General features: G+C 42.4%; 6 protein-coding genes and 1 long non-coding RNA gene across 8 annotated transcripts; 4 read left to right on the top strand and 3 right to left on the bottom strand.

The window, feature by feature from the left end:
* The first annotated feature begins 80 nt into the window (after positions 1-80).
* On the top strand, positions 81-3,263 carry LOC147257067 (uncharacterized). Its single transcript, XR_015117453.1, has 3 exons — positions 81-179; positions 306-473; positions 2,918-3,263. It is a non-coding gene; the product is annotated as an uncharacterized LOC147257067 (long non-coding RNA).
* calhm1b (calcium homeostasis modulator 1b) lies at positions 2,604-7,291 on the bottom strand. 2 transcript variants are annotated; one of them, XM_086210099.1, is made up of 3 exons: positions 7,164-7,291; positions 5,240-5,827; positions 2,604-3,283 (listed from the first exon to the last, which is right to left on the bottom strand). In XM_086210099.1, exons 2-3 carry the CDS (start codon positions 5,783-5,785, stop codon positions 2,780-2,782), a joined length of 1,050 nt encoding a protein of 349 aa, XP_086066225.1. In that variant the 5' UTR covers positions 5,786-5,827; positions 7,164-7,291; the 3' UTR covers positions 2,604-2,779. The 2 variants fall into 2 exon arrangements, with proteins under 2 accessions (XP_086066225.1, XP_086066226.1); XM_086210100.1 differs by lacking the exon at positions 7,164-7,291 and having other exon boundaries at positions 5,240-6,028.
* Positions 7,292-7,969: 678 nt separating this feature from the next.
* LOC147257065 (inositol 1,4,5-trisphosphate receptor-interacting protein) lies at positions 7,970-11,152 on the top strand. Its single transcript, XM_086210097.1, has 2 exons — positions 7,970-8,098; positions 8,302-11,152. Exon 2 carries the CDS (start codon positions 8,314-8,316, stop codon positions 10,204-10,206), a length of 1,893 nt encoding a protein of 630 aa, XP_086066223.1. The 5' UTR covers positions 7,970-8,098; positions 8,302-8,313; the 3' UTR covers positions 10,207-11,152.
* On the bottom strand, positions 10,268-13,067 carry zp3c (zona pellucida glycoprotein 3c). Its single transcript, XM_086210098.1, has 8 exons — positions 12,455-13,067; positions 12,244-12,350; positions 11,977-12,080; positions 11,235-11,418; positions 11,040-11,163; positions 10,883-10,971; positions 10,728-10,801; positions 10,268-10,473 (listed from the first exon to the last, which is right to left on the bottom strand). The coding sequence occupies exons 1-8, from the start codon at positions 12,995-12,997 to the stop codon at positions 10,301-10,303; spliced, it is 1,398 nt and encodes a 465-aa protein (XP_086066224.1). The 5' UTR covers positions 12,998-13,067; the 3' UTR covers positions 10,268-10,300.
* Positions 13,068-13,322: 255 nt separating this feature from the next.
* LOC147257063 (ras-related protein Rab-40C-like) lies at positions 13,323-19,648 on the top strand. The gene is made up of 7 exons (XM_086210096.1): positions 13,323-13,438; positions 14,253-14,451; positions 14,535-14,595; positions 14,691-14,751; positions 14,840-14,917; positions 15,041-15,263; positions 17,752-19,648. Exons 2-7 carry the CDS (start codon positions 14,298-14,300, stop codon positions 18,054-18,056), a joined length of 882 nt encoding a protein of 293 aa, XP_086066222.1. The 5' UTR covers positions 13,323-13,438; positions 14,253-14,297; the 3' UTR covers positions 18,057-19,648.
* Positions 19,649-20,496: 848 nt separating this feature from the next.
* Positions 20,497-22,994, top strand: wfikkn1 (WAP, follistatin/kazal, immunoglobulin, kunitz and netrin domain containing 1). Its single transcript, XM_086210095.1, has 2 exons — positions 20,497-21,166; positions 21,271-22,994. Exons 1-2 carry the CDS (start codon positions 20,900-20,902, stop codon positions 22,786-22,788), a joined length of 1,785 nt encoding a protein of 594 aa, XP_086066221.1. The 5' UTR covers positions 20,497-20,899; the 3' UTR covers positions 22,789-22,994.
* Positions 22,995-23,427: 433 nt separating this feature from the next.
* mettl26 (methyltransferase like 26) lies at positions 23,428-25,870 on the bottom strand. Its single transcript, XM_086210827.1, has 6 exons — positions 25,098-25,870; positions 24,761-24,923; positions 24,219-24,278; positions 24,040-24,107; positions 23,836-23,914; positions 23,428-23,683 (listed from the first exon to the last, which is right to left on the bottom strand). The coding sequence occupies exons 1-6, from the start codon at positions 25,289-25,291 to the stop codon at positions 23,627-23,629; spliced, it is 621 nt and encodes a 206-aa protein (XP_086066953.1). The 5' UTR covers positions 25,292-25,870; the 3' UTR covers positions 23,428-23,626.
* Between the last annotated feature and the right edge of the window lie 192 nt (positions 25,871-26,062).

The following is a 26,062-nucleotide window of genomic DNA, read 5'->3' as shown; positions in this document are numbered from 1 at the left end:
TAGGGCGCCTGCAAGCATGCTGATGTGTATGTCTGTATGTGCACACCCCTGTGCATGTACTGTATATGTGAGAGGGAGACCAGAGAGAGAGACACTTGCAGCAAAGTCAAGGGAGGCCCTGGTCAGTAACATGGCTGATGTCCTGACAACCAAAACAAAGTCATTTCTGTGGGGTAGAGGTCAGTGAACACAGAGATGATGCTCTTTCACTCACCATTAACATAATGTATTTTTAGTGCTGGATTATTTTTCAGATCTGCTCGGTTTGATCCATATATAAACATCATGTCTCTCTTTGCTGCGAGGAATAAAAGAGGAGAGGATGAGACGCGAACAGAGGGGATGCAAGATGTGTGAGGGACATAATATGAACACACGCTGAACGAAGATCCATGTCCAGCATGTGCCCACCCCCACACTAAAGGTCTGAGCTGCCAGTTTGCTGAGGGAGAGAACAGCTGCTGGGCTATTGGGTGAGCTGTGAGACGGTCAAGGGGAGTGCTGCTCCACTAATCCCTGAGGGGGAGGGAGAGAGAGGATTCAGTGGGACCCATGCCATTTTCATTCACCCCCCCCCCCACACTACTCTTGTAATGACATTACTGGTGAATACAGAGGAACAGCTGGATTGATACTGCACAGATGCATAAACACACTGAATGAATTGTGAGGTTTTCCAGCATCAGGTGATGTGTGTTGTTCGGGCAAGGTTGTTGTCATCACTGTAATGATGATGGTAACAGCACACCTGCTTATTAAATACGATGAAAAAAACAGTAATAAATGACTCAATAGCTCATGGTAGAATACCAAGGAGTGACTGACAACAAGGCAAAGCAAAAGCACACAGGAGCAAGAGGGATGCAAATGTTGACCTTGTTTTCTTAGTGGCATGTAAATTGTTTAGGCTGTCACAACCCTTTGTTTTGCATAAATCATAGATTTGCCCAATTGGAAATGTGTTTCTGCACACTGCTTCTCTGCCCTCGAATTCTTGTTAGCACGGTCTCTCTAAGGATTTTAAGACAATGATTCATTGGGGCGGGCTGCACAGTGGTGCAGTGGTTAGCACTGTGGCCTCACAGCAAGAAGGTTCCGGGTTCGAGTCCCGGCTCGGGCGCGGGATCTTTCTGTGTGGAGTTTGCATGTTCTCCCCGTGTCTGCGTGGGTTCTCTCCGGGTACTCCGGCTTCCTCCCACAGTCCAAAAACATACAATTGGGGACTAGGCTGATTGAATACTCTAAATTGACCGTAGGTATGAATGTGAGTGTGAATGGTTGTTCGTCTCTCTATGTTGGCCCTGCGATGGACTGGCGACCTGTCCAGGGTGAACCCTGCCTCTCGCCTGTTGACGCTGGGATAGGCTCCAGCCCCCCCGCGACCCTTAATGTGTAGGAATAAGCGGAAGATGACGATGGATGGATGGATTCATTGGGGCATTTTTTCTAAACATGCACATACAGTTTTCCTTCTGTCATATGTCCCATGTTATCGATTGTTTTTGTACCTTGAGAATTTTTACTCTCTCTTCACTTGAGATCAACTCGTTAGTGGTGTTAAGATTGAGAACTCTCGTGTACTGTAATAATGCTGCACTGATAGTACTACAGTAGCTCAATTTCTTCAGCCTCTAATTCTACTGTGAGTTTTGCTGAGCTCAGTCCCTCGGAGAGCCGCAGCAGCGTGTGTTTGCAACAGGAATTCTTGTCTTTGAGGTAGTCCTGTCAACACTTACAAGTTTTGGACTGCAACCAAAAACAGATGTTTTCTGAATAAACTGAAACTGTATGTGAACTCAAACTATATTGGCAATGTTAGATTTCTTTTTAGCGACCCAAGTATTGTACACTCAGTCAATACTGGAACAAGTTTAACACAAAAACTGTGAGGCCAAATTTCACCAAACAAGGTGGAAGGGTGTAGCATAGGCCAAAGAAGAGCCTATACAAATTTGGGGCAGATTGTTCTCATACAGATGCACATGAAAAAATGGCAGTATTGGACAAGGACAATTCTTTTCATCCCAATTGTCCTGGTTGTGCCCCCTTTTCTGCTGTGGGGGGTACCAGGGCCCATATGGAGCTGGCTGTGAAGAGATTCACCGTGGGGACGTGATGTATGGGGGGGATTAGATTCTTCCTCCTGGTCCCTCAAACAGGTGCCCCAACCTGAGCAAAGAAGCCACGAGTGACCAGAACAAATACCCTTATATGGCTTCCTACCTGTGGATGGACAACTGTGTCTGTGCAGAGACAACCAAACAGGAGGAAACACAAGAACAGTTGTGGTACACATTTGAAGAATGTTTTGAAAAGTTCATTCATTGCCTCTAAAGTATGATATTCTTCTTCAAGAAGTTAGAATAGACTACAGGAAAGGGTCCTCATGCCCCAAAGACAAACATTTGTATCCTTTTAGGAATACACGTGTACCTCTGTTTTTGGGTGTGTATACACTCTCCAAGTGTGCTGTTTTTTAATTATTATTTTAAGTTAAAGTTACAGTTAAAGGAATGAAAACATAGGGTTTTTTTTTCCATTGAACAAATGCTTTATTATAATTGAAGGTTGAAACCATCAGGGAACTTTTGTAAAGTCTTGCATTTAGCCCCAAGGGTGGAGGAGGAAACAAGCAGTGTGCACAGGTGACACACTTTTTTCAAGAACTGAGTAAATGAACACGGTATATCCTTCGGTCTTGGGTATATCACTGCAACGTTACGCAGTGTTCTGACAACTGTGGACTTTCCAACGGTAGTACTGCTTAGTCCTTTTGATATCAGACTCTACTGTAATACACTGCCCACTCCCTTTTCTGCCCATCCTGGGAGTGTCCTTTAGCAAACCCATTTACAGCTCTAAGAGCTTCTTCATTCAGTTGGTCATTGTTCTTTCCATCTTTCTGCTCATTTCTCAGCGCCAGAGGTGGCTTACAGTTGTGCCAATTCCTCAGAGCTGCATTCATATCATCCTGGACCCTGATCCCCAGAAGTTTGTCTTCGTCACTCCTCTTGTCTTCATCTTCATCTACACTGTTGCTGGAGCGACGCTGGTGGAAGTTGTGCATCTCTCCACTGATGCTCTCGAAATACTGGTGGATGCAGACCTTGGCAAAACTCTTGGCATGTTCCTTACAGGTTTCATCGAACATCTTGCGCTCAATGTCAATGTAATGAGACCAGTACTTGGTTTTGAGGAAAGCAGCCTGGGTGAAGCATGGTCGAATGGCACGGATCATGAAGGCTATAAAGGTCATCATGAGTAAAAACATCCATCCACATGCCTGGGAAATAGAAACATGTGTTAGCATGTACCTCAAGTGAAATCGTCAACATTGATAAAACAGGCTTGTGGGCCTCCTTCTTAACATGACTATTTCAGTCTGCTTTTGTTGTTTAGCAAAAGCTTAACAGTCAAATGTCCAATCGATGTCATAGCTCATTTCCAGAATCATTATCCTCTGTGCATTGGGGCATTTTGGTGACATCCTACTTTAAGCCTGTATAATTGCCCTTCGGCTGATCATAGAGCTTTATAAAAGAGGGGGTGTTTTTGAATGCATGGAGAGAGGTCCCAGTACTGTGAATAATAAATTTAGAGGCTTATCTATTCCTTAAATACTTGAACAGAAAAGCCTCATTGAGCTCAAAGTGCAACAAGAGTTCGAGTCGGGAAGGGAGACTTGCTGCTTTTGAGGAATAAAGCACTGGGAATTTAAATTGCCTTGAAACTGATTTTTCAGTTTTGAGTTTTTCAAATTCTTAATGAAAGTGTCCAGACCCTCATTATAAAGAGCAACACTGCAATTAAATTAGCTGACGAGGCTGATCCTTAGTACATATTTAGTAATAATCCCCGTATCATAATTGTAATTAGAGACTCCACATTTGAAAAACACAACGAATACAAGATTCTCTGTTATTCTAATCAACCATTTTGTTAAATTAGTACTGCAACTCAGGGCGGCACAGTGGTGCAGTGGTCAGCACTGTCGCCTCACAGCAAGAAGGTTCTGGGTTTGAGTCCCAGCTCCATCACAGGATCTTTCTGTATGGAGTCTTCATGTTCTCCCTGTTCCTGTGTGGGTTCTCTCTGGTACTCCAGCTTCCTCCCACAGTCCAAAGACATCAAGAGAGGACGAGGCTGATTGACACTCTAAATTGACTGTAGGTGTGACTGTGAGTGTGAATGGTTGTCTGTCTCTATGTGTTGGCCCTGCGATGGACTGGTGACCTGTCCAGCCTCTCACTCGAAGGCTGCTGGGATAGGCTCCAGGACCCCACGACAAGTGGTAGAGATTGAATGGATGGATGGATGGATAGGACTGCAACTCATCATTCACTGATTGTGGAAACAGTCCCCATGTTTTTTAATTTAAATTTCAGAGGCCGTGTGGAGATCAGAGGTTACAGATATTGTGTTGGACTGAGGTCCAGTGGATTGAGGCCTGATGCCAGAATTTCAGGGAAACTGAGGTCAGGATTCAACTGACATTGATTACATTTTCAAACAGTTTGTCAACACAAAGGTCAAGTAAGGCTTCAATCCACATTTAACATTCACCATGTTTCCAAAATGTCTTTAAATTTTGCATAAATATCAACTAGGACTCTTTTGATGGTCAAAGGTCAACATCACTGTGACCTAATTTCCATGGAGTTGTTACATTTTTTTTTTAAATATCAGAAATGCCAGTTGGAAATTTCATTGCATCCGGTGCAAATGTCCACTTTACATAATTATTCATTTTATGGCAAGAGCAGATTGAATTGCAAAATACTCTGTTTGGACATGTCAGTCTTTATAAAAAAAAAAAAATCCCATTATTGTAAACAATGTTAACTTGGTTACTGCCTGCTTAAGTACACACATTTTAGTACATTTAGTTACAGAAAGGCACATATATCAGAGGCATACAGCCACAGATTATTTCTTGTTTGTCAGGGATCGTTTATGTCCCCAGGCTGCCAAAATGATGAGGACAGGATTTCAACGTCCTCATTGGAATCAGTGGAAAGGGTTTTGACTGTAGTCTAACTAAAAATTCAGCCTATTATTATTAATTAGCTTTACTGACCCTAAAGGTCCACATAAAAAGAAGGTATTTGGATTTACTTCTTTACAATTTGACCAGATTTGTGCTTCTTTTTTTTTTATTCGAGTGTACTGAAATCCTCTCCTATTATGTCTGTCTAGTCCACAGCTCTGTCTCTCCATGTGCTCGTGAGCATCCAATCACCTGTGATATACACTTGATATATCGGGATGCTGCCACTCTTATTTCCTGATGCTCGAACAGATCTTTGCATGGGATCTTTGCAAGCACTTTTATCTTCTCGCTCTCTGATATTCCCTTCACAAGACTGTAGTTCCCAAACTTTTCAATATCCAAATATATACTGAAAGCACAGAGGAAGCTCTTCCCGTCCATGAGGGTGACGGACACCCAGACTGCAGGTGCTATCAGAGAACGCTGCGTGATGGAACAGAACATGTAACGAAGGATCGATGGGTCCTTGCTTCTTCTGCCTGTAGGTCTTCTCCACTCCTCGGCAAGCACAGAGACGTTATTGTTTAAAACAAAACCTAACAAAAAGAACCATAATGGTGGAATGATAAGGAGTCCAATGCCATAGGAGTAATTATATTCAGGTATACAGGGACAGCTGAACTCGAACGCAGAGTACATCTGTGCACTAGCTAGCGCCATGATACCACAGATCCCATTCATGAATGATTCCTGGTTGGATTGCAGGAACTGGAACATCATACGAAACTTGTCCATCTTTGGAGATGTGTTGGGTCGGTGTCTCTAAATGAATCAAGTCTGTGAAAAGAAGGACAGAAGTTTAAGCGAAAGCGTTAAAAAAAAAAAAGTCCCACAACATGCTGATAGTTCTGGCAGCACCAAAAATCCCTTCAGGACCAGATCTCAGAAAATACATCAACTGACCACATATTCCTAACACCACATTATGTGATGGGGATATGTTGGGATTGAGTGGAGGAATCCATTAAAGGACCCTAACCCCACCTTTACCCTATTGACACATAACATTGCCTAACAGTGAATTTAAGCTGTGAGAGAGTGAAGCAGATTAACTGAACTGAAAACTGATGTTTCTGAGCAATTTTGCTGTTGCTTGTTGGTAGCCATGAGATGCCATTAGCTTCAAGTGAAGTTATACATGGCTAGCTATTTCTGCATTCTTACAGTCAGTCACAAAGAAGAGATGGAGGAGGGGAAAAAAGCCTTCCTGAGCTCAAGACACCTCTTTGAATGTACCGAAATGGCAAAAATACACTTTTTAATTAAAGTATGGCTTGAACCACCACCCCCTGTTGTTGAGAGTTTGTGTGACTACAGAGTCATTTATGATGCTAAACCATTTATAGTCTTAGATAGATGATCATAAACACCAGGTAAATATAACTTTGTCATCGACTTAGAGTTAGGCACCTGAAATGGGCATCCATAGAGTAGGCATACTGGACAGAGAATCCACCTCAAAGTGATCCAAACTGCCATCTTGAACTTAACTGTTCCAAAACCCTAATGTTACATGTGGTGCTGTTTGCTATGTTTAACCTCTATCTATCTATCTATCTATCTATCCAAAACATAAATATTGGATGAAATCGATTAAATAAAATGAACAATATCTTATTTCTCTTAACATTTCTGTCATGAAATGATGATTGCTGGGTATTGTAAGAGTGGAGTTTGTCCAATAGGTTCTGTCATAATAGCATGCACCGGACACCATCATTTCCTACCTTGTATCACCGGTAGTAAGCTGACACCTAATTTTATGTACAATTGCAAATGCCATTGATTTCTTGAAGTATAACTAGTAATCTGAAGCTGCCATTGTGAATATCTACTAAGTTCATTATAGAATTTTGGTCCATGACTTTCACAGCACAGAAGTCAACAAGTTATTCTTATTTATGACTTATACTTGAGAGAAAGTATGATAATTAACCATGAGGTACTCTTTTATGGTTTATGAATAATGTTACAGCATAAATACCCTTTATAAAATTTGCTTTGTAAGTAAGTAGAGAGCCGGAGTATTTTTTTTTTAAAGAAAAACAGCTATCGGTCTGATGTCCCTAGATGGAGAAAACAACACCCCACACACATAAAAACTCTCACTTACTTGTTTGAGATGAACAAACAGAGATGAGAACATTCACATGATGAAGTAATCCACAATAATATTAATTTACAGTTCTTTTCCCATTACTCTGTGTATCTTTGACTGGCTTAGAGGTTTCTCCTGAGATCTAAGCGGTGACGTCTGAAGCTGACCACATCATGCTCCTCCCTCCACACGCACCTGTGTTTAGTGTCACATAACTAAAGATTCTCATTCAAACTAGACTTTATTATACGTTTTACCCGGGGGGGAAAAAACCTTCCAGTCAGTCATTTTTTCCTTCATCTTACATCATTTTTAACTCAAATTTATGTATTTACAGTAACTCTGAAAGGCGCCTACTGCTTCCGTCATTTCACACATGCAAAATATTCAAATGTGGCTTTGTTTGGAAAATTTTGTCTAAGAGGTGAATAAATTTCCACTATTTAAATAAGAATCAGATACTTCATGTGATATATATGATGATCATTGAATAGATTTATCACATTGCCCTCAGAAGTCAACTGCATCCACTGAATAAAACCGAGCTGGATAAACCGGTTAGAAGCCCGCAGCAAGATAAAAGGTCGGGAATTACCTTCTTTTCATTGACTCAAACCTTTACCCACACAATGTGTGCACTGTTACGTGGCCTTTCATTTTATTGTGCAACTTCTTGCCGTGAAACCGTTTGAGAAAGTGAGTCATTTTGAGAAGTTAATTTATCGGTTGGCAGGAAGTCAGTGCTGACATTTTTATCAGTTAAGGGTACAGGAAAACACATGCAGTCACATACGCATACAAAGTCAGGGTGCAGGAAATAAGGCACTAAAGGCTACCTACGGTACATCTAAAATAGGAAGAGCTTGCTGCTTCGTATCTTGCTTCCTCCTTTGTGGCCATTCGCACGTTACTGAAACATTACAGACTGAAATAATCGGTAGTTTCTTGGGGTGCGTACTTTTACTTTTACCTTCTATTTTATGTGAGGTGATGAAAAGTGTTTTACATGAAATTTGATCATGATTTTCGTAAATGCTATCAAGGAGGTAGCTTCTTTGTACCATTGCTAGTTGAATTAATATGACATCTTTATTACAATTTTCATGTGTTTATTAATGCCATGAAACATTTGCGACTACTGTTTTATCCGTAGACTGTTCTGGCAATGCAAGATACTCTGCTGCGAGTGTTTGTGGTGACCCTTGGACTACTCATGTGTCCGAGAGATGACCCCAAGATACAGGAAAAGGATGAAGACGTCTTTCAGGGGCATGAAGAGGAGATGCTGAGGGGAGGAGAGAACCCTGAGCAGGACATAACATCTCTCAATCAAGAAAAAATGCATGAAAAAGGAGAGTTTCAGGATGGTACTGGTAAAAGTGTGGTTAAAAAAAAAATAATGTCAGACCAATACATCACTCTAAAGGGCTTGGATGATAACATTGACTGGTTAGAAGATGATGAACGTCTTCTATTTAACTCTGATTCAAGTCAGCTGGAATTACCCAAACACGATGTTCAGTCTGGAATGAAGACTTCACATATTGGTGATGAAGGTCAAACAGATACAAGGGAAAGTTTCCAACTGGACATGACTGGTGAACAAAGGGAATCAAACACCTGGACTAATGGTTTGAGCAAATTACCAGGGCAACAAGAAAATCCAGAGGAAACTGAGGGATTCATCTCATCTCAGCTCCCCGGCCACACCAAAATGACCGAAGATGAAGAGGTGGCCCTAGCTGACTGGGAGAGGGATTATCTCTGGTACATATGGAACATACTCTCCTTTATTTCCATGATCCGTTTTTTCAGGAAATATCAAAGGAACCATTCTGGAGCAAAACAAGAGGCAGCCTTCCCAGTGACCTGCAGTGCTGCTAAAGTGCCACTTCCAGACAGTGACATTTTGAAGCATTTTTACTCCCAGTGTCTCCAAGTCTCAAGTAAGAAGTGGAAGGAGGAGGAATTTTTGGAAGGTTTTTTAAGTGACTTGCTTGAGTCAATGAAGGCCATCTGTGATAGCAGAGATGGTATGTGGATTGATGACTTTCAGATGGTAGGCGTGAGTGACATCATTGTGCCCTTCACCCCCTCAGAGCCTTATAGTTTTCAGTGTCACCTCTGGAGCGATCAAGCAACTGACCTCCTGCCGGATATGCAAGTCTGTGCTCAAATAAAGCTAGTTGAAAAATTACACCCAAAAGGCTGCCACTGTCAGTCTCCTGATGCAGATGATGACATGGTTTGCTTGCTGCATTGTGAAAGTGAGGGGACAAAAGTCACTGATGTGTGTGATGGGCCTCTTTGTGTGAAAAACTCCCCATTCCTGTCAAGGTCACAGGTTAGCAGGTGGTTTCAGAGCACTTTAAGAGACGCATGGACACACATCTCACATAAATATGAATTTGAACTCATTATACGCTACATGGCTGGTCCAGGTGCTCTAGCAGTGCGATTCAGATCTGGCAGGAAGATCAGCTTCAACATGAAGCCGGTGGTGAAATTCAACACTGAGTCTCATCTCTACATTAGCACTTCATCTGTTGACAGCTTGGACCATCTCTGGACTCTCTCGCTGACCATCTATGAAGATCGTTTCTTTGATCACATTTCTCAGCAGCTTCCTGAAAACTCATGCCACCTTCAAGTGCTCAAAATTGCACATTTCCTTCACAAGAGACAAACAGTGCTATCAGGAAGTAGTGCTCTTAAAGAGTCTCATTTCACAACTGCGCTAATGCATCTGCTTTTGACCAAGGCCCCACCGCAGTGGAAACCAGAGTTTATATCTTGTAGGCTACAAGACTTACTGGCATTTATGGGGAAAAGCCTGGAGGAAAGGCTGCTGTATCATGTTCTCATTGGGAACCCTTTAGCTCAAAATGTTCAACTCCCAGCAGAGTTGACTCACACAAAGCCAGTGAATCTGTTCCATCACCTTGTGGTGCACAAATGCTTCTACATAAGTGCTTTGAGTCACTTCCATGATATGCTTAGAAACGTGAACATCCTGATTCTTGAGTATGCTGATAAACAAATTGACTTTTCTATATGATGAGATCTTTTGACAGTCAAGATCTACTTGTCACTTTAATCTGAAATAAATACAGAACTGGTGGAGGCAGACTATTTTATTTTAAAAAACAATCTCAGTAATAATCATTCTCCCAATAGTTCAGGAAGTCCTCATGATCTGCCAAGTCTGGATTCTCCAAGTTCATGTCAGCGTCAAGGGATTTGATCTGCGGCTCAAGCTCCATATATTCATCCTCATCCCTGAAGTTGACCTTCCAAGAGTGACTCGACACCACATTCCTGGAAGCTGTTGGTATAAGATGCATTCATGAATCATTGAAGTTCACTACCATTTCAGTGACATTCAAATTTAGTCCTTCAAGGCTGTCGAGTTGTTTTGTCGTGTTTTATTTTAGCTTGGTAGCACAAATAAAACTGTATTGCAGTTATTTTGTCCTTCAGCAGAAAAGATTAAAAAAAAAGTGGGATGGAATAAAATGAGTACTATGGCTGACTGTAGTCAGTGACAGGTTCAGTAAAGACCAGCAGGTGGAGACGTACCCTTAGGCTGCCCCGAGGAGCAGGACGATTCACAGCAGGTGCACACAGAGTCATCCCCATACAGCTCCTTCCACCTGAAGGATAGATGAGGCATAGATGACCTCATGACCTTCATGTGCTGTCAAATTCTTTGCTTAAGTTGAAAATAAACTCACTTCTTAGTAGCTTGATCATAATTGCAAGCCTTTGAACTGGAAGTTGCAGTTAGTTGTCCCAGAGAGATTTCACAGTGCAAGTAGAGTTGCTGGGGTGGGGGGGTAAGCATTCAGTATTTGGAAGTAATGCAGATCTGAAGCATTTGTTGGACAGTACCTGTGATGGAGATTGAGACAGCACATCCTTGAAGACGAAGGCACCCACACTGAACTTCTGGGTAATCTTTGATGAGCCAGGCAGGAACTTCGACAGTTGAGTAACCTTGCCATCAATCATACAACTGCAGAGAGAACACACAAGTTTACATCCAACCGTGCAATGAAAGTATTTATGAAGACAGGCAAGTTTTACCCTTGGTTGTCAAGGACAGTATATTTAGGTGTGGAGTTGGGGTCCTGGGAAGTAGTCATGAAACACTTGTTGATATAAAGCCTCTGGTCTGGAGGAGCTTCCGTGCCACCAGGTCGCTTGGCCTCGAAGTACATTGGCTGGCCCAAGGTGTATGTTTTACCACCAGAGAGTTCATTCCCTGAGGCTAAACAAAGACAACATTTGACCTTTACTGCAGGAGAAAGTCTTTACCTGTCCAAATACAACAGTTACACATTCATTGGTTTTGTACCGCTACATGCATCTCAGACCCTGCTCTATGAAATAATTAGCTAAATTTCAAGCTTTGCTTATGTTCATTAACATTGTTCTGTTACAGGTGTATTTAATTCTGCTTGTCCATCCCTCATGCTTGGCAGAAAATGCCTTTTAGAAGTCCTCAATATACTACATTTTTAAAAAGGCACATGTAGCATGTCTGCTCTCCAGCCACATTAGCTCTGAAAGCCCACTGGTGGGAATTTCATGCCAGGCTTTGGTCATCTACAAACAATTTTACCAAGCTTGGCACCAGAAAATCCTTGCTCTAAGAGACATCCTGGTACATAATATGGAGAATTTACATCAAGAAAAATTACCATCTTTTTAGGGGGTTTGTTTTTATTCACACATTTGTGTTGTGTATTTTGTTTATACTCATGAAGAGTATGGGTCCTTTGTTTGCAGATGTGAAAATGTCTCAATAAAATCTTGTAAAAATTACCATCTTGAGATGAGAGTGTAAAAGTACTCTTGGGTTGAAGTACTTTGTAAACTGTTCCTCCCTGCAGTTTGGGAAGAAAGCCAACTTTGTAGGAGAAAAAATACCTGCAATAGTTGAGAAATTTTAAAATTTAGTTTTTCCATTCATATGAAAAAAACTGAAGAAAAAAGGAAAAGCTGGCTGATAAAATGTTCATATGAAATCTAGGATCCTAAGAGATCATTTTCCACAACCAGTCAATGCACAAAAAGGAAATCAGGATTTTACCTTTGATATTTACACTGCAGTGGAACCTGGAATGGCATCTCCCGTAAAACTAGGGTGGTTGGAACAAAACGAAGGACATTGCTGATGGATAAATAATCTGGTTTACTCTGGAACACAAGACATTAGTTGAGTTTAGGCGCATGGCAAAACAGATTAGGTTCCCTAGAGTTTAGGTACAAGGCAAAAAGACAGATACAAAGCCTTTACCAACCTCTCGCTTGAATCCACACTGAGTTTTCAGGAGGTAGAGAAAATAGTAATGGTCTTTGGTACCTTGGTTTACAGGACAAGTACCTAGTTTTAAGTATTTGTATGCATTTATGGTCTTAAAGAGTTCCCTCCTGATCCTTACATACATTCTGTCAACATGGCACAACATCTCAACTAACTTTGGTCGTGCACCTTTGCCAGATGGAGTTTCAGGAGCAGCAGTGGCTAACAAAATTTGCTTTACAAGTTGAGGGAGGGGTCTGACTCCCTTCTCTGGCTTGAAAAGCTCTTTCTGGACTTTGGAGGCTGAGACAATTGCATATTCAGGAAGCTTCTTGGTTTCCGTTGCTGTAGATCCACTCTTCCTTAAGGGGGTTCTGGGTGCAGGGGCTGGGATCATTTCTTCACCTATCACTGTCTCCATTCTGTCCCACTCCATTTCTGGATCTTGCACAAGCAGGTCATGTTCGGAGGCAGCTTTGAATAAATAACTGCAGGCAGAAGAACACAACATTAATAAGAGCCCAACATGGCACAGCCCCATTTTCTCTGTGGCACCTTCCCCCCACTGATGATGACCCTTTCTTGATCAGGGTGGGCATGAGAACAGAGTGCTCGCCTGGATTTTATTTTCAACCATGGATTTGACACAGCTGCTGCAAATACCAATGAAGAACAGCCAATGGGAGCAAGACAATGATTATCAACTTTTATGACACCAACACTTCTGTTTATCCGTTGTACACAAATTTGAGGTAACCATGAGGTGAAATACGTCAACTTTCCTACACATTACACAGTACAACGAAATACACTCAATACTTTATGATGTATTTTATTTTTGATAATCCCCGGAAATTACGTAACGCATGACGTTCAACCCAGGAAGTTCCAACACAGTCCACTTTGCTAGTGCTCGTTAGCCGGATAGTTCTCACTGTGCAGTTTGCTTTACGAAGAAAGTGAAGAAATCCTAATTGATTTGGTAGATAATTTCTTTTTTTTTAATGATTGTTAAAACAGGCCTAATGTTATTCTGTGTCTACTGTGTATGTCAGAAGCCAGTGCATAGGTTTACTTGAGTTGGTTATCTTATTAGGCAGCCGTAGCTAAGGTTGTTTTGATTATTATTGCTAGCATTGATTTTACATCGTCGCTGTCTGGACTCGCTTGTTCAGTGCAAAATCACAATATCTGGCATTTTTTAAGTGACACTGGGACATTTGATTATTTCGCATGTTTACATAGACGAGGTCAACGGCATTGTTCGTGTATCGTAACCCGTAAATGGTACACTAGCTAGCAACATAGCTAATAGGGCTGCACAATTAACCTAAATTTAATCGCCATATGGCCTACAGTGAATTTTAAAGCGAGGGAAGACACAGTTTGTGCTAGAGGTTGCTTTTATATTAGAATGCCCTTTTAAAATCAGGTGTTGTGATGCATAGATGCCCTGTTGTGTTTGTGTTTCATCAAATCAAATCACATAGCTTGTCGCTAATTTTAGTTGAATGTACGCTGGCAAATGTTGATGTAAGACTCGGTTCATTTTTCATGAACAGACATGTCCGAGAATGTATAGTCATGATAATGTACAACAAAGACATTAAAGATTAATGTAAAAATCGTGAAGCTATTTTGCTAAAAATTTGCAAGAATCCCGCCTGATATTGCGAGTGTGATTTGAATTTTTCATATTAATCTAAACAGTCCGAATTAGATTTTTTTGCACCCCTGTTGAATCACCTAGTTTTGACTTGTTGTGGATGGCCTGGTTTGTTTCTTCCCCCGAACAGTGGACGTGTGGCGAGCTTTCTTAGCTCTCTGGGAGTCAGATCCAAATGCGTGGGATGATGGGGACCCAGAGTAGTCCTGTCAAGACTTATGACTACCTACTGAAATTTCTCTTAGTGGGAGATAGTGATGTTGGAAAGGGAGAAATCTTGGACAGTTTGCAAGATGGATCAGTGGAGTCTCCATATGCCTACAGTAGTGGTGAGCGTCTGCAATTTTTTTGATATTTTTATTTATATGAAAGTCCACACTGAGTAATTAATTTTGATTATGTCAAATTCAAGGAATTGATTACAAGACAACCACAATATTGCTGGATGGAAGAAGAGTGAAACTTGAATTATGGTAAGCATTGTCATACACTCTGTAATGTAAATGTGATATATAGTATATATAAGTAAGTGGTTACAATAACATGCTTGTGTCGGGGTCTTCAATAGGGACACATCAGGGCAGGGTAGATTCTGCACCATCTTCAGGTCTTACTCCCGTGGGGCACAGGTGAGTACCTCAGAACAATTGTGTTGCTTTATCACCCAAGTTTTTTTCATTTAGTAAGCATATTAATTTTTTGGCTTTGGTCCTAAAGGGTATCCTGCTTGTTTATGACATCACTAATGGCTGGTCATTTGATGGCATTGACCGCTGGATCCGGGAAATTGATGAGGTATGGCTATCTAAGAAAGGCTACACAAGTATACAATGTCTGCGTGATAGTCCTGAGGAGGACCTGAGCTCCAGTTTATGCTAGAATTGGATAACAGTACTTACTTTTTTCTTTTCCTCTCAGCATGCTCCAGGGGTACCCAGAATCCTGGTGGGCAACCGACTTCACTTGGCTTTCAAGCGGCAGGTGCCAACAGAGCAAGCAAGGGCTTATGCTGAAAAGAACAGTATGACTTTTTTTGAAGTCAGTCCGCTGTGCAACTTCAATGTCATCGAATCCTTCACAGAACTATCACGCATCGTGCTGATGAGGCACGGTATGGAAAAATTTTGGAGACCCAACAGAGGTGAGCTATAATGTGTTGTTCATATTTTTTGTATTGTAGAGGAAAAAAACAGGACGTAACAGAAAATGTTTTGGAAGAAAGTCGTAGAATAACGATTTCTTGGATGTCATGTAATTCCATCGAAAGCCATTCATTCAAGAGTCTGTTAACATCTTGGTTGAGCTGTTAGTAATGTGCAGTGTGGTTATATCTGTGGACCCTTGGTCATGTTTTTGGAAAAAATAACATAATGATTAATAGTGGGGCGGCACGGTGGTGCAATGGTCAGCACTGTCGCCTCACAGCAAGAATGTTCTGGGTTCGAGCCCCGGCTCCAGCACAAGATCTTTCTGTGTGGAGTCTGCATGTTCTCCCTGTGCCTGTGTGGTTTCTCTCTGGTACTCCAGCTTCCTCCCACAGTCCAAAGACATCAAGAGAGGACGAGGATGATTGATACTCTAAATTGACTGATTGTGAATGGTTGTCTGTCTCTATGTGTTGGCCCTGCGATGGACTGGTGACCTGTCCAGGGTGAACCCCGCCTCTCACCTGAAGGCTGCATGCCTTCAATGTGTCAAAAGGAACCTCGTCCTTAGACTTAAAGTTGCTTAATCGTCCCCCAAACAGTGTGGCAGTGCATTGGTTATCGGGGCTTAGATGGAACAGCTCACAGTGGGAAGTAACGTTTACAAAAGATGCATGTGCAACCATGCAGGTGGTGGGCAGGCGTGGATGCATAACTTAAGAATATCATTATACCAGGTGGATATTTTATTCACACATGCTGCTTCCAGTCATGTAAAAGCCTATCCATGCATTACTAAAGGCCATCATATTAAATTGCAGTTTTAAGGTACTTCCTAATACCAATTTTTATGACAGTATTGGAACATTATTTCATTATCTCAAAAGAACTTCCCAGAGGAAGTAGGTGTACAGTGAACACTGAGTGCCACCTCATGTATGTGAAGCGGCAGGGGTTTTCAGTGACTCTTTGTTTTCTCTGGTTGAGCCTCAGAGTACGTGGTCATTTGGCATAAAACTTCTGGCATTAAGATAAGGAGAACCAACTCAACCCCATTAAGTGCTGGTATGCTTAGAACACTGGGCAAGTTGAGAGAAAAGAACCACAGAGACTTTCATTTTGTCGATTATTTGGGGTTTTTAAATAGAAAAGGCCCAATGTTTCAGGAGCCAGCAAGAAACATCTTTTTACAATCACAGTTTAAGTAAAGTCACATGATTTCAATACACAGCCCCCTGTTAGGAGATCTCTAGTGGTCTTCAGAGTTATCTGCATCATCTAACAACCTCCCCTTTGCTGAGGCACCTTTTTACAGAACTCTGAATAACACCTGTATATTTCCACTTTTTGTGTTCATTCCAAACTACCTAAGTTCAGCATGTACATATAGTGTACAGGAGGTTCTTGACTATGTCAACATTTTTGAGGCAATGAAGAGATAGAAGAAGGTGGGGGAGTGCTTGTTTTGTCTGTTTGAAGGAGCAGGGTCATGAATCACAGAGAGAAGAGAAAGGACAACAAACACACGCAATGAGAAAGTAAGTGACAGCAGCTAGCTGACACCAAAAATAAGCAAGTCAAGGTCAGTCTGCCACATCCATCCATTTGTGCGTTTTCTATAATGCTTATCCGTCAAGGCGGAGCGGGGGGGGGGGGGGGGGGGGGCTGGAGCCTATCCAAGCTGACTTTGGGCAAGAGGTAGGGTTCACCCTGGACGGGTCGCCAGTCCATCACAGGGCCATCAGGAGCACTTGGGGGCTCAGTATCTTCAGTATGTTGCACAAGGATACTTGGACATGGTCACCAGGGGAAGTGAGGATCTAACCAGTGTCCCTTCGGTTGCTGGATGGCCACTCTACCTCTGACCCATGTCGCCCCTCAGCCACATCCGTATATGCTCAACAATGAAAATAAAATACCATAGCAAACAAAATCTAATAATGATCTTTTTGAAAAAGAAGTAATCAAATAGGGATGCCACAGGAAGATTCTGAGTGCAACCAACAACCACAACTGAAAGGAATCTGGCTTAGGCATCATTAAATGAGTGAAGTTTTGTCTGTTGTAGTGAAACAGTTTCTGACATACATTGTGGACATCAACGATGAGCAGTGGCTGTTTGAGGGGCTGAAACACGATCCATGTTTTTGCAGATACAAACATCAAACAACTCAGGCCATACCGAGATGCATCAAATGTTCAGTGCCACATTGATTTTTCTACAATTAATTTCTGCTTTGCACAGGCTGTCTGATGTACATCTTGGCTCTCATGGCTGAATCTTAGATACTCAGTCTGCTAGACATCTGGAATATGTCAGTGAGCCACTCAGCTCGCGTCTCTGAACAGTTCTCGCTCTCCAGCGCTGAATTTCCAGTGCCCCCTGCCTCTTATCAAAGTGTTTGTCAGGATAAAATCAAGTAGCGTGAACTGCATGATGTGATATTCAATCCTAATATCTGTATTCTCTTGCTTGCTCTCTAGTTTTTAGCCTCCAAGACCTGTGCTGTCGTTCAATCGTCTCCTGCACACCGGTGCACCTCATTGATAAACTTCCTCTTCCTGTGGCCATCAAATCCCACCTTAAGTCTTTTTCCATGGCCAACGGCATGAATGCAGTCATGATGCATGGACGCTCCTACTCAGTGGCCAACAGCGCAGCCTCAGGGGGAAGCGGCGGAGGGAGCAAGGCCAACAGTCTCAAACGATCCAAGTCCTTCAGGCCCCCACAGAGTCCACCGAAGAACTCATCGTCGTCCTCCTCCAAGGGCAACTGTAAGATATCATAGTGAAAGGCCGGGGCTTCCGTGGGACCGCCGTTGACCGTGTTGTTGCTCCAAGAGGTCACAAGGCCAGAGGAGAACCCAGAGAGCTGCCAGCAATCTTCATCAGAAACGGATCTAGCTGCGATCTTCCATTGACCTTTGGGGACTGACTTGGGTGGTCCAACTGGTTTCTGTTCTCTTGGTGCTTGCTGGTGCCGTCTTGTGGGTGTCTGATTACTGTACTCTCGCTGTAGAGGCTCACTGTGATTTCCCTGGGACCAACAGATGTGAATCAAGGATTATCACTCACCTAGTGACACTACACATGAGTGGGGGGACGTTGGTTTGCTTTTACTCAGAAACCGATCGTTTGTATTAATATTTAATGTTGAAGTTGTAAATATACTCCATGTGTGAGCTGTTTGTTTCTTGGTGGGGAGCTCCCTGTGCTTGTTTGTCTTGAATGTTTTGGGAGACTTGCTTGATTTACCAGACACGTGTGTCTTAAGCCCTTCAGTTCACAGCTACTTTGTTAAGTTTTAAATTGAATGTGCCACACAGACTCAGACAAGTACATGGTGCTGCTCAGTTTTAATCAGTGAACTGTCAACAAAGTCAAGTTCTATGTAATTTCAGGCCAAACAAACACATTTACCATCCCAATCCATTAGTCAGTGTTTTGGACATTCTTTCACACCTCTAAATTCAATATCCTCAGTTGGGTCATTGATTTAAATAATGTTTTCCATCAACACATTAATTTTTTAAATAAACTCTTGGGCCAGTTGAGATTGTTTGACGCTTATGAGGAACAAAACTTTGTGTACATATTGTTTTGCTGCATTTTGCCTCAAGAAATCTTAACAGGACTTAGTAATGCCATGGGACTTCGGTGAGATTTGATTTTTTTTTTTTTTTTGCATCTTGGATACTTTCTGTATTTGCTGTGTATTTATGAATGTCAAACAATATTGATGTGCAACATTTGTGTGGCTGTGTTATATAATCAGAGATGGAATGTATTTGGGTACATCTGCTACTTTAATATTTTTAAGTGTTGCTGCTTTTGTGTATCTTATCTTTTTACTTTCCAACCTTCTTAGAAGTGTGTGCATAGTAGGAGGGTTTACAGTAAAACATGAATTGTTGGTTTAGGGTGATTTACTTACTTTAGCCTTTGTCGATGGTTTGTATTCCTTCAGGAATACAAACCCGCCATCCTTTCAAGTCTTGAGTCCATTGGCTGAGTTGTTGCCATGACAGCCCCACCACCAATTTGACTTTGATTTTAAAGTGGTGAAATTATTAAGAGCAATATGGTGTCAAACTGTTAGACCTCAGAAAGATCAGAGTTAACTTTTTGTTTTGTTTTTTAAATATCACTTCAGTAATATTATGATCTTCACGAATAGTCATTCGGATCTTATTCAGTCACTTATTTTAATGTCTGATCAACATTCTCAGTCATGATGGGATAAAAAAAAACAGATCAGAACTTTTGAAGCACTAAATGTAAATGTTTGATAGTGATTATTGCTATCAGAGCTGCATCCAAATTTTTGAATTGGGATGAATTGTAATAGGCAGCGTCGAAAGCAAACCACAATCAAAATAAAGGGAAAAACTGACACGTTGCGTTGTGTTTTCATTGTCTTGAGCGCCAAATTGCTGTGATTTTCTTACTCAAACATATCAAGGTCATTGTGGGAATATGTCAAGTCCCCTTTGTGTAGTGTAGGGGGCCACCGGTGCTCAAGTGCAATAAACCAGTGGGGGGTAGTGAATTGATTAGTTGCTTTCTCGGTATTGGCCAGTCTCGGTGGACCGGGACATGGCTGCGGCGCATGAATGCGGAGCGGTCAAAAGTCACGCAAAGGTTGCGGGGTCACTAGCAATGAAAAGATGAGGGGAGCTACTTCTCATCGCCTCGGAGCTGCCTCTGGACAAAGATGACTCGCACTCTATTGAAAATGTGGCTCTTTATGTGTTCCCACCTGACCGCGGCATCTCTGAGATGCGTGTGAATGAGGCACCGCGGTAAACGGAGCGACGTCTAGACACGTAGCACAACATGTTTTGCGAGATGTTATAGCCTCGGACACGCCTCCTGTTTAGTTTTCACGCCCTCGCCCCAGACAGCTTTACGAAAACAAGTGAGTTTGCGCTGCGTAAAACCACGCGCAAAGATAGGATTATACGCGCAAATGTCCTTCGAGGCAACAGTCACCACCATAACAGCTTATTTATGAGCGGCACTTCTATAAACTCTGTCTGGACGCATTTAACGTCGCATTTCTCACCGGAATGTTTATCTCCGTGCGCAAGGTTGTTGGGACAGCTCGCCACCAGCGCACCATGTTTTCTTTGATGTTTTTACAATGTTTGTCCAGTTGCTTGGTGCATGGTGTTGCTTCATAAAGGTTTCAGACACTGGACGAGCATGGGGGCGGTCAGAGGGACTGCCCTTTCCACCTCCATTCACAATCTGAATGGCTGATGTTGCGTCTCTCTCTCTTTCATTGTGCACTTTCGATCGCTAATTCTGCTTCTCAGTGAAGTCAACCTGAATGAAAATCTGCCCCTTTGTTGCAAGATCTCAGCTTTGAATGTCAAGGAAAATCATTGCTGCACCTGCAATGCATTTTTAAACCGCGGTTAGATTTTGTTGTCTTTATATCCGGTCCGGAACTGGTCTTGATTGTTGGAAATACTTGTACTCTCCTCTAATGCGCACAGCTTGTTTCCACGATGTTTACGCACCAAATGGACGAGTGTCTTTGAATATCGGACCATAGCCTGCGTCCTTAATTGAAGACCTACATGAGTGATGGAATTACTCCGGCAGCGACTCTTTCAACAGAACAACAATGCTTAAAATCCCTCTACAACTCCTGAAGGATAGACGCAACAAGGATTCACATTGGCGCGATGCCCCTAAATCAAATAAGCCGGGTTTTGGATGGATACACGCCTGTTTGTTGATGCTGTTGGTTTGCGAACAACCCAGAATTTCTTTGTGTGCAAGTGTGGCAGGATCTCTTGTGGAGCACGAAGGACTTTGTCCAAACAAGCTGAATAACAATCTCTGGGTTGATGCGCAAAGCACCTGCGAGAGAGAATGCAACGTGGACGAGGTGATGATAATACACATTAGTGATCGGAATATTAGATGAATGATTAAATATAATACATGTCTTATCAGTTTTCTATCATGAGTCTTGTTTTTTTGTGTGTCCAGGATTGTGCTGACTTTGAGAAATGCTGCACCAATGTGTGTGGCCTCAACAGCTGTGTGGCTGCACGTTTCTCTGATGGCACCCCTGCCCAGCCAGACGGGCAGGGTGGAGGGAAGGGAAATGGTGCCTCCAGCTCCACTGCTACCTGTGATGGCTTCATCTGCAGCCAGCAGGGAGCAACCTGTGACATCTGGGATGGACAGCCCATCTGCAAGTGCCAGGATCGCTGTGAAAAGGAGCCAAACTTCACCTGTGCTTCAGATGGCCTTACATACTTCAACCGCTGCTACATGGATGCTGAGGCCTGCATCCGGGGGGTGACTTTAACCGTGGTCACATGCCGCTTTTACCTCGCTGGCCCACACACTAGCCCACTGCCACAGGACACTACAGCTCATCCAACCCCTACATCTTCCCAGGAGGACCCCATGGCCCCCACACTATACTCCAACCCTTATCACCAGTCCATCTATGTTGGAGGCACAATCAACTTCCACTGTGATGTTATAGGAGTCCCTCGACCTGATGTAACCTGGGAGAAACAGAGTGAGCGGCGTGAGCGACTAGTGATGAGGCCTGATCAGATGTATGGCAATGTGGTTATCACTAACATAGGGCAGCTTGTCATCTACAACGCTCAGGTGTGGGACACGGGCATATACACCTGCATTGCACGGAATTCTGCAGGGGTTCTCCGTGCAGACTACCCGCTATCTGTCATCCGCAGGATTGATGATGATTTCTCTGATGACCCTGAGATGCCCATGGGGCGCCCGTTCTCACCAGCAGACTGCCTGGCTGAAGTTGATACTAAAGTATGCAGCGGTGAGCGCCACGTGGACTGGTATTATGACAGCAAGCTGGGCTCCTGCATGGCCTTCAGCAACGGCGGATGTGATGACAGCCGCAATAGATTCGAGACTTATGAGGAGTGCAAGGCTTCCTGTCAGAGAGAAGGAATGGGCATCTGCTCTATGCCAGCCGTACAAGGCCCCTGCAAAGCTTGGGAGGTACGTTGGGCCTGGAATTCCCTCATGAAAAAGTGTCAAGCATTTGCATATGGTGGTTGCCATGGGAATGCCAACAGTTTCCACACCCAGAAGGAGTGTGAAGCAAACTGCCCTCAAGCCAAAAGGAAACCATGTAAGACCTGTCGGGTTAAAGGGAAAATGGTGCCCAGCTTATGCCGCAGTGATTTTGCCATAGTGGGTCGGCTGACAGAGCTGGTGGAAGATCTGGACTCTGGGTTAGCCCGCTTTAGCTTGGAGGAGGTTCTTCGAGATGAAAAGATGGGACTGACTTTGTTCAACACCAAACACCTTGAGGTGACAATTGACAAGATAGACTGGTCCTGCCCCTGCCCAAACATCACCATGGAGGAGAATCCTCTGCTGGTGATGGGTGTGGTTCAGGATGGCATGGCCATAATCCAGTCAGACAGCTACGTAAGAGCCATAACTGAACGCAGACTCAAGAAACTCCGTGAGGTTCTGGACAAAAAGACCTGCCAGACATCATGAAACTCTCTACAAGTGCATTTTAAACATATTCCTTGTACATAATTTTGCCATGTAGCAAAGGCATTTAACTTTAATGTTGAATGCCTTGACTTCCCACTTTCTTCAACATCTATAACTCCTACCATCCAGCTCCTATCTATTGGCAACTTTAGTTTCAAAACTATGCCATCGATGTCTTAATACATAAATCCAGTCACCTCAATTCTTAGCACTGAAGATACTTACTTTTTAAATTAAATGTTCCACATAACCCTGTGGAGGCTTTGTGTATGTACAATATTCAGTGTAATCATTATAATAAATAGACATTCCAGATGTGCTATAAGATCTTGATACTTATGTTCACATAGCAACAAAAATAATGTCCTTTGATTTGATTTTACCATCTTAAATGATAAGATGGTCGCTGGAATAGCAGGCATGCTGCTCACTTGTGACAATAATGACCAACATTTCCTCTGTACAGAATTTACCTTTATGTTATGTTTATTTTCCATTTGAAATTGTTTTATTAGTTTTTTACACAAATAGATGCTCTCTAATGTATATCATGGTCTCTCTTAAAAGCTCTTCTCATTTTCTGCAAACTGAAATAAAATTGAATTGTAGACTGCTGCATGGAGAGAAATACCAGAGACATGAGGCTGAGTGTTTTATTTTTTCTCCAGTGTGCAATACAGAATGTAATGTATAATAGATGCAGCATAACAATTCTGATTTGTTGATTTTATTTGATGTCAGTGTGAATTAGGACAACATGATTCCATTGGAAATGTGTCAGAACTTCAAGGGTGAGTTAAGGCCCTTTCTGCGGTCAGAGAAGAAATAGTGGGACAATTCACACCAGACTCTCCTTCCTGAAGAGGAGACACTTGTTGTTTGCTGGCATATCCACCTAGCAAAAAAACAAAACAAAAGAAAAAAAAAACAGACTTGAATGCATCTTATATTACCATTTATTGCATCATTTACATGGTCATCTTTTGTACTTGTACCCTTAGTTGTTTCAGCAAAAAACAGCTCAAACTAAAGGAGCTGATAACTTACTATTTTCTCCAGGAATAAACCATTTCTTTGTGCCAGTGAATTAAGGAGGGAGATGTCCCTGAGGCCCCACTCTGGGTTCCTGGAAGATAAACAACCTGTATTTAATTCTCACACAAGGAAGTTTATCAGGGAGATGCATACAATACTTCATAACGTCACACGGGCTGAACCGTGAACCGTCGCAGATTGATAGATCGACTTTACCTCTGCCGCAGGCTGTAGTCAAAGTCTAGGTTGCTTTGTGGGCTGATCTGACCATTCACTGCATAGGGCTGTGCATTAAAACCAAACAGAGTATATCGTTACACTCGATAGTGCATTGACACGTTGCCATTATGTAAAAAGGAAATATTCAAGACAGCCAGAAACCGTTTTCCACTCACCCCGTAAGTCAATAGTAGACCTTGTGGTTTCAACACTACTCCTGCCCCTTTGAATAAACCCTGGAGGAAAAAAAGTGACAACTTTGACATCATGTGGTGAGAGAAGAAAAAAGTAGCACGGAGCAGATACATAACTGTGCCTATATTTAATATAGCGTGATCAGCCAAACCCAATGAGAGGTCTGAGGATAACACACCAGCTCCGCAATAAATCCCCCTTTCAAGAGGATTATAATACTCAGTTTATATTGAATCGGTTTGAGAGAAGTGTTGACTTTTTTAAACTGCACTTTTTGGTGCTGGCTTATACTGGGAGCAGCTATTACTAATAAGTTTTCATCTATATTCATTAAAAGGAATAATAGATACATTTATAAGGATAACCCTGTATTATTCAACAGCACCACAAACTGCATACAACGCCATTCTGATGTAGGGCCTGTACTGCAACAGCCCTTGATACAGACCCCACCACTTCTCAACAACACACTCAGCAAAACGTGGAGCAAATGTTTAACAAATCTAGCTGGTATTCCACCTACCTCTGTACAGGCCATAGGAGAGATGTGGATCATGTTGATGTTGACCACCAGGTCGAGGCTCTCTGGCTGGACTTCACCCCAGTGCTCATGACCCAGAGAAGCATCCAGGTGGATGGCGGGCTTCACATTGTTCAGCCGGTAGTGGGCCCTGTACGCTTCTATACTGAAAATAGAACAGTATTGTCAATCCAGCAAAACACTCGAACCACTCTCCATCGTTAGCACTCCAGATGCACGGTGTGTTACTTCCGTAATACCCGAGCTACACGCGCAATTTAGCAATTGAATAACGCTGATCCCTGAGATTTATCGCATTTATGACTATAAAAACGAATACCTGGCAAGAGACTGGTGGTCATATTCTGAGGGCTGCCAGGTAATATTCCGCAGAGCTTGAGCGAAGTGTGAGACGTGCTGCCCGGTCCCGGAGGAGATCTCCAGCGCCTGCAGGGGTCTCTCGGTGTTCACGCTGCCTCGCAGCACCTTCAGGATGGGCTCCTTGTTCCTCTCCGCGGCGGCAGCGTTCAGCATCGTGACAAACCCGGGATACAACTGTCGAGTGATGTTACACAGCCTACGGAACCACTCCAGCACACACCACTAAACAGTCAGTGTAGTCCGACAAGAAATATTCTCAACGTCAGCCCCGAATGTTTTGTTTTTCCAGTGAAAGTTCTCCACTTCCGCATTGTCTCATGTGAGTGGCCCAACATCCAATGAGAATAGTGGGAGGGGCTTTACACTGTTCAATCTCATAGTCTGGTTGACTATTGTAGCTAGAGGATTTCTTTATTTCACGTCATACTGGACAAAATTCAAATATCATCTCTTCAAACCTAATAGACACAGAAATAAAAACTCAATAGGGTCTTCGCCTGAAGTACCTTCTGGCTCAGGCCCTAATAAATTATAAGAAGTTAAAAGCGCAGCCTGAGCATTGGGACATTTAAAGAGTTAGGGAAATTAAGCTTATGTTTTGGCAAAATAAATAAATGTAAAGATGATCTGTTAGTATGGTTAAAATAAAACTAAACAAGCTTGCATAACAACACCAATCTAATCATTATGGGGCTCAAGATGACATTTATACATTAAATTTAGTATATTTAGAAGAACCAATGCAAACAAACCTAAACAAAATTACAAATTACAACAGAATTGCTGGATTATGTGTTACTTGGGTATATGATATAAGTAATAATGGTAATGTTACTATTTTTACCAAATACACCTAAACATATTTTTACTGAATGTCAGTTAATATTACTATATTGTTAGATGTCAAAGGGATGAGCGAGGATG

This window comes from Aulostomus chinensis, chromosome 8 (assembly GCF_037954235.1).
Source record: "Aulostomus chinensis isolate RoL2024-O1b breed Wild chromosome 8, RoL_Achi_v1.0, whole genome shotgun sequence".
NCBI lineage: Eukaryota > Metazoa > Chordata > Actinopteri > Syngnathiformes > Aulostomidae > Aulostomus > Aulostomus chinensis.
This window is presented reverse-complemented; position numbering and strand designations above follow the sequence as displayed.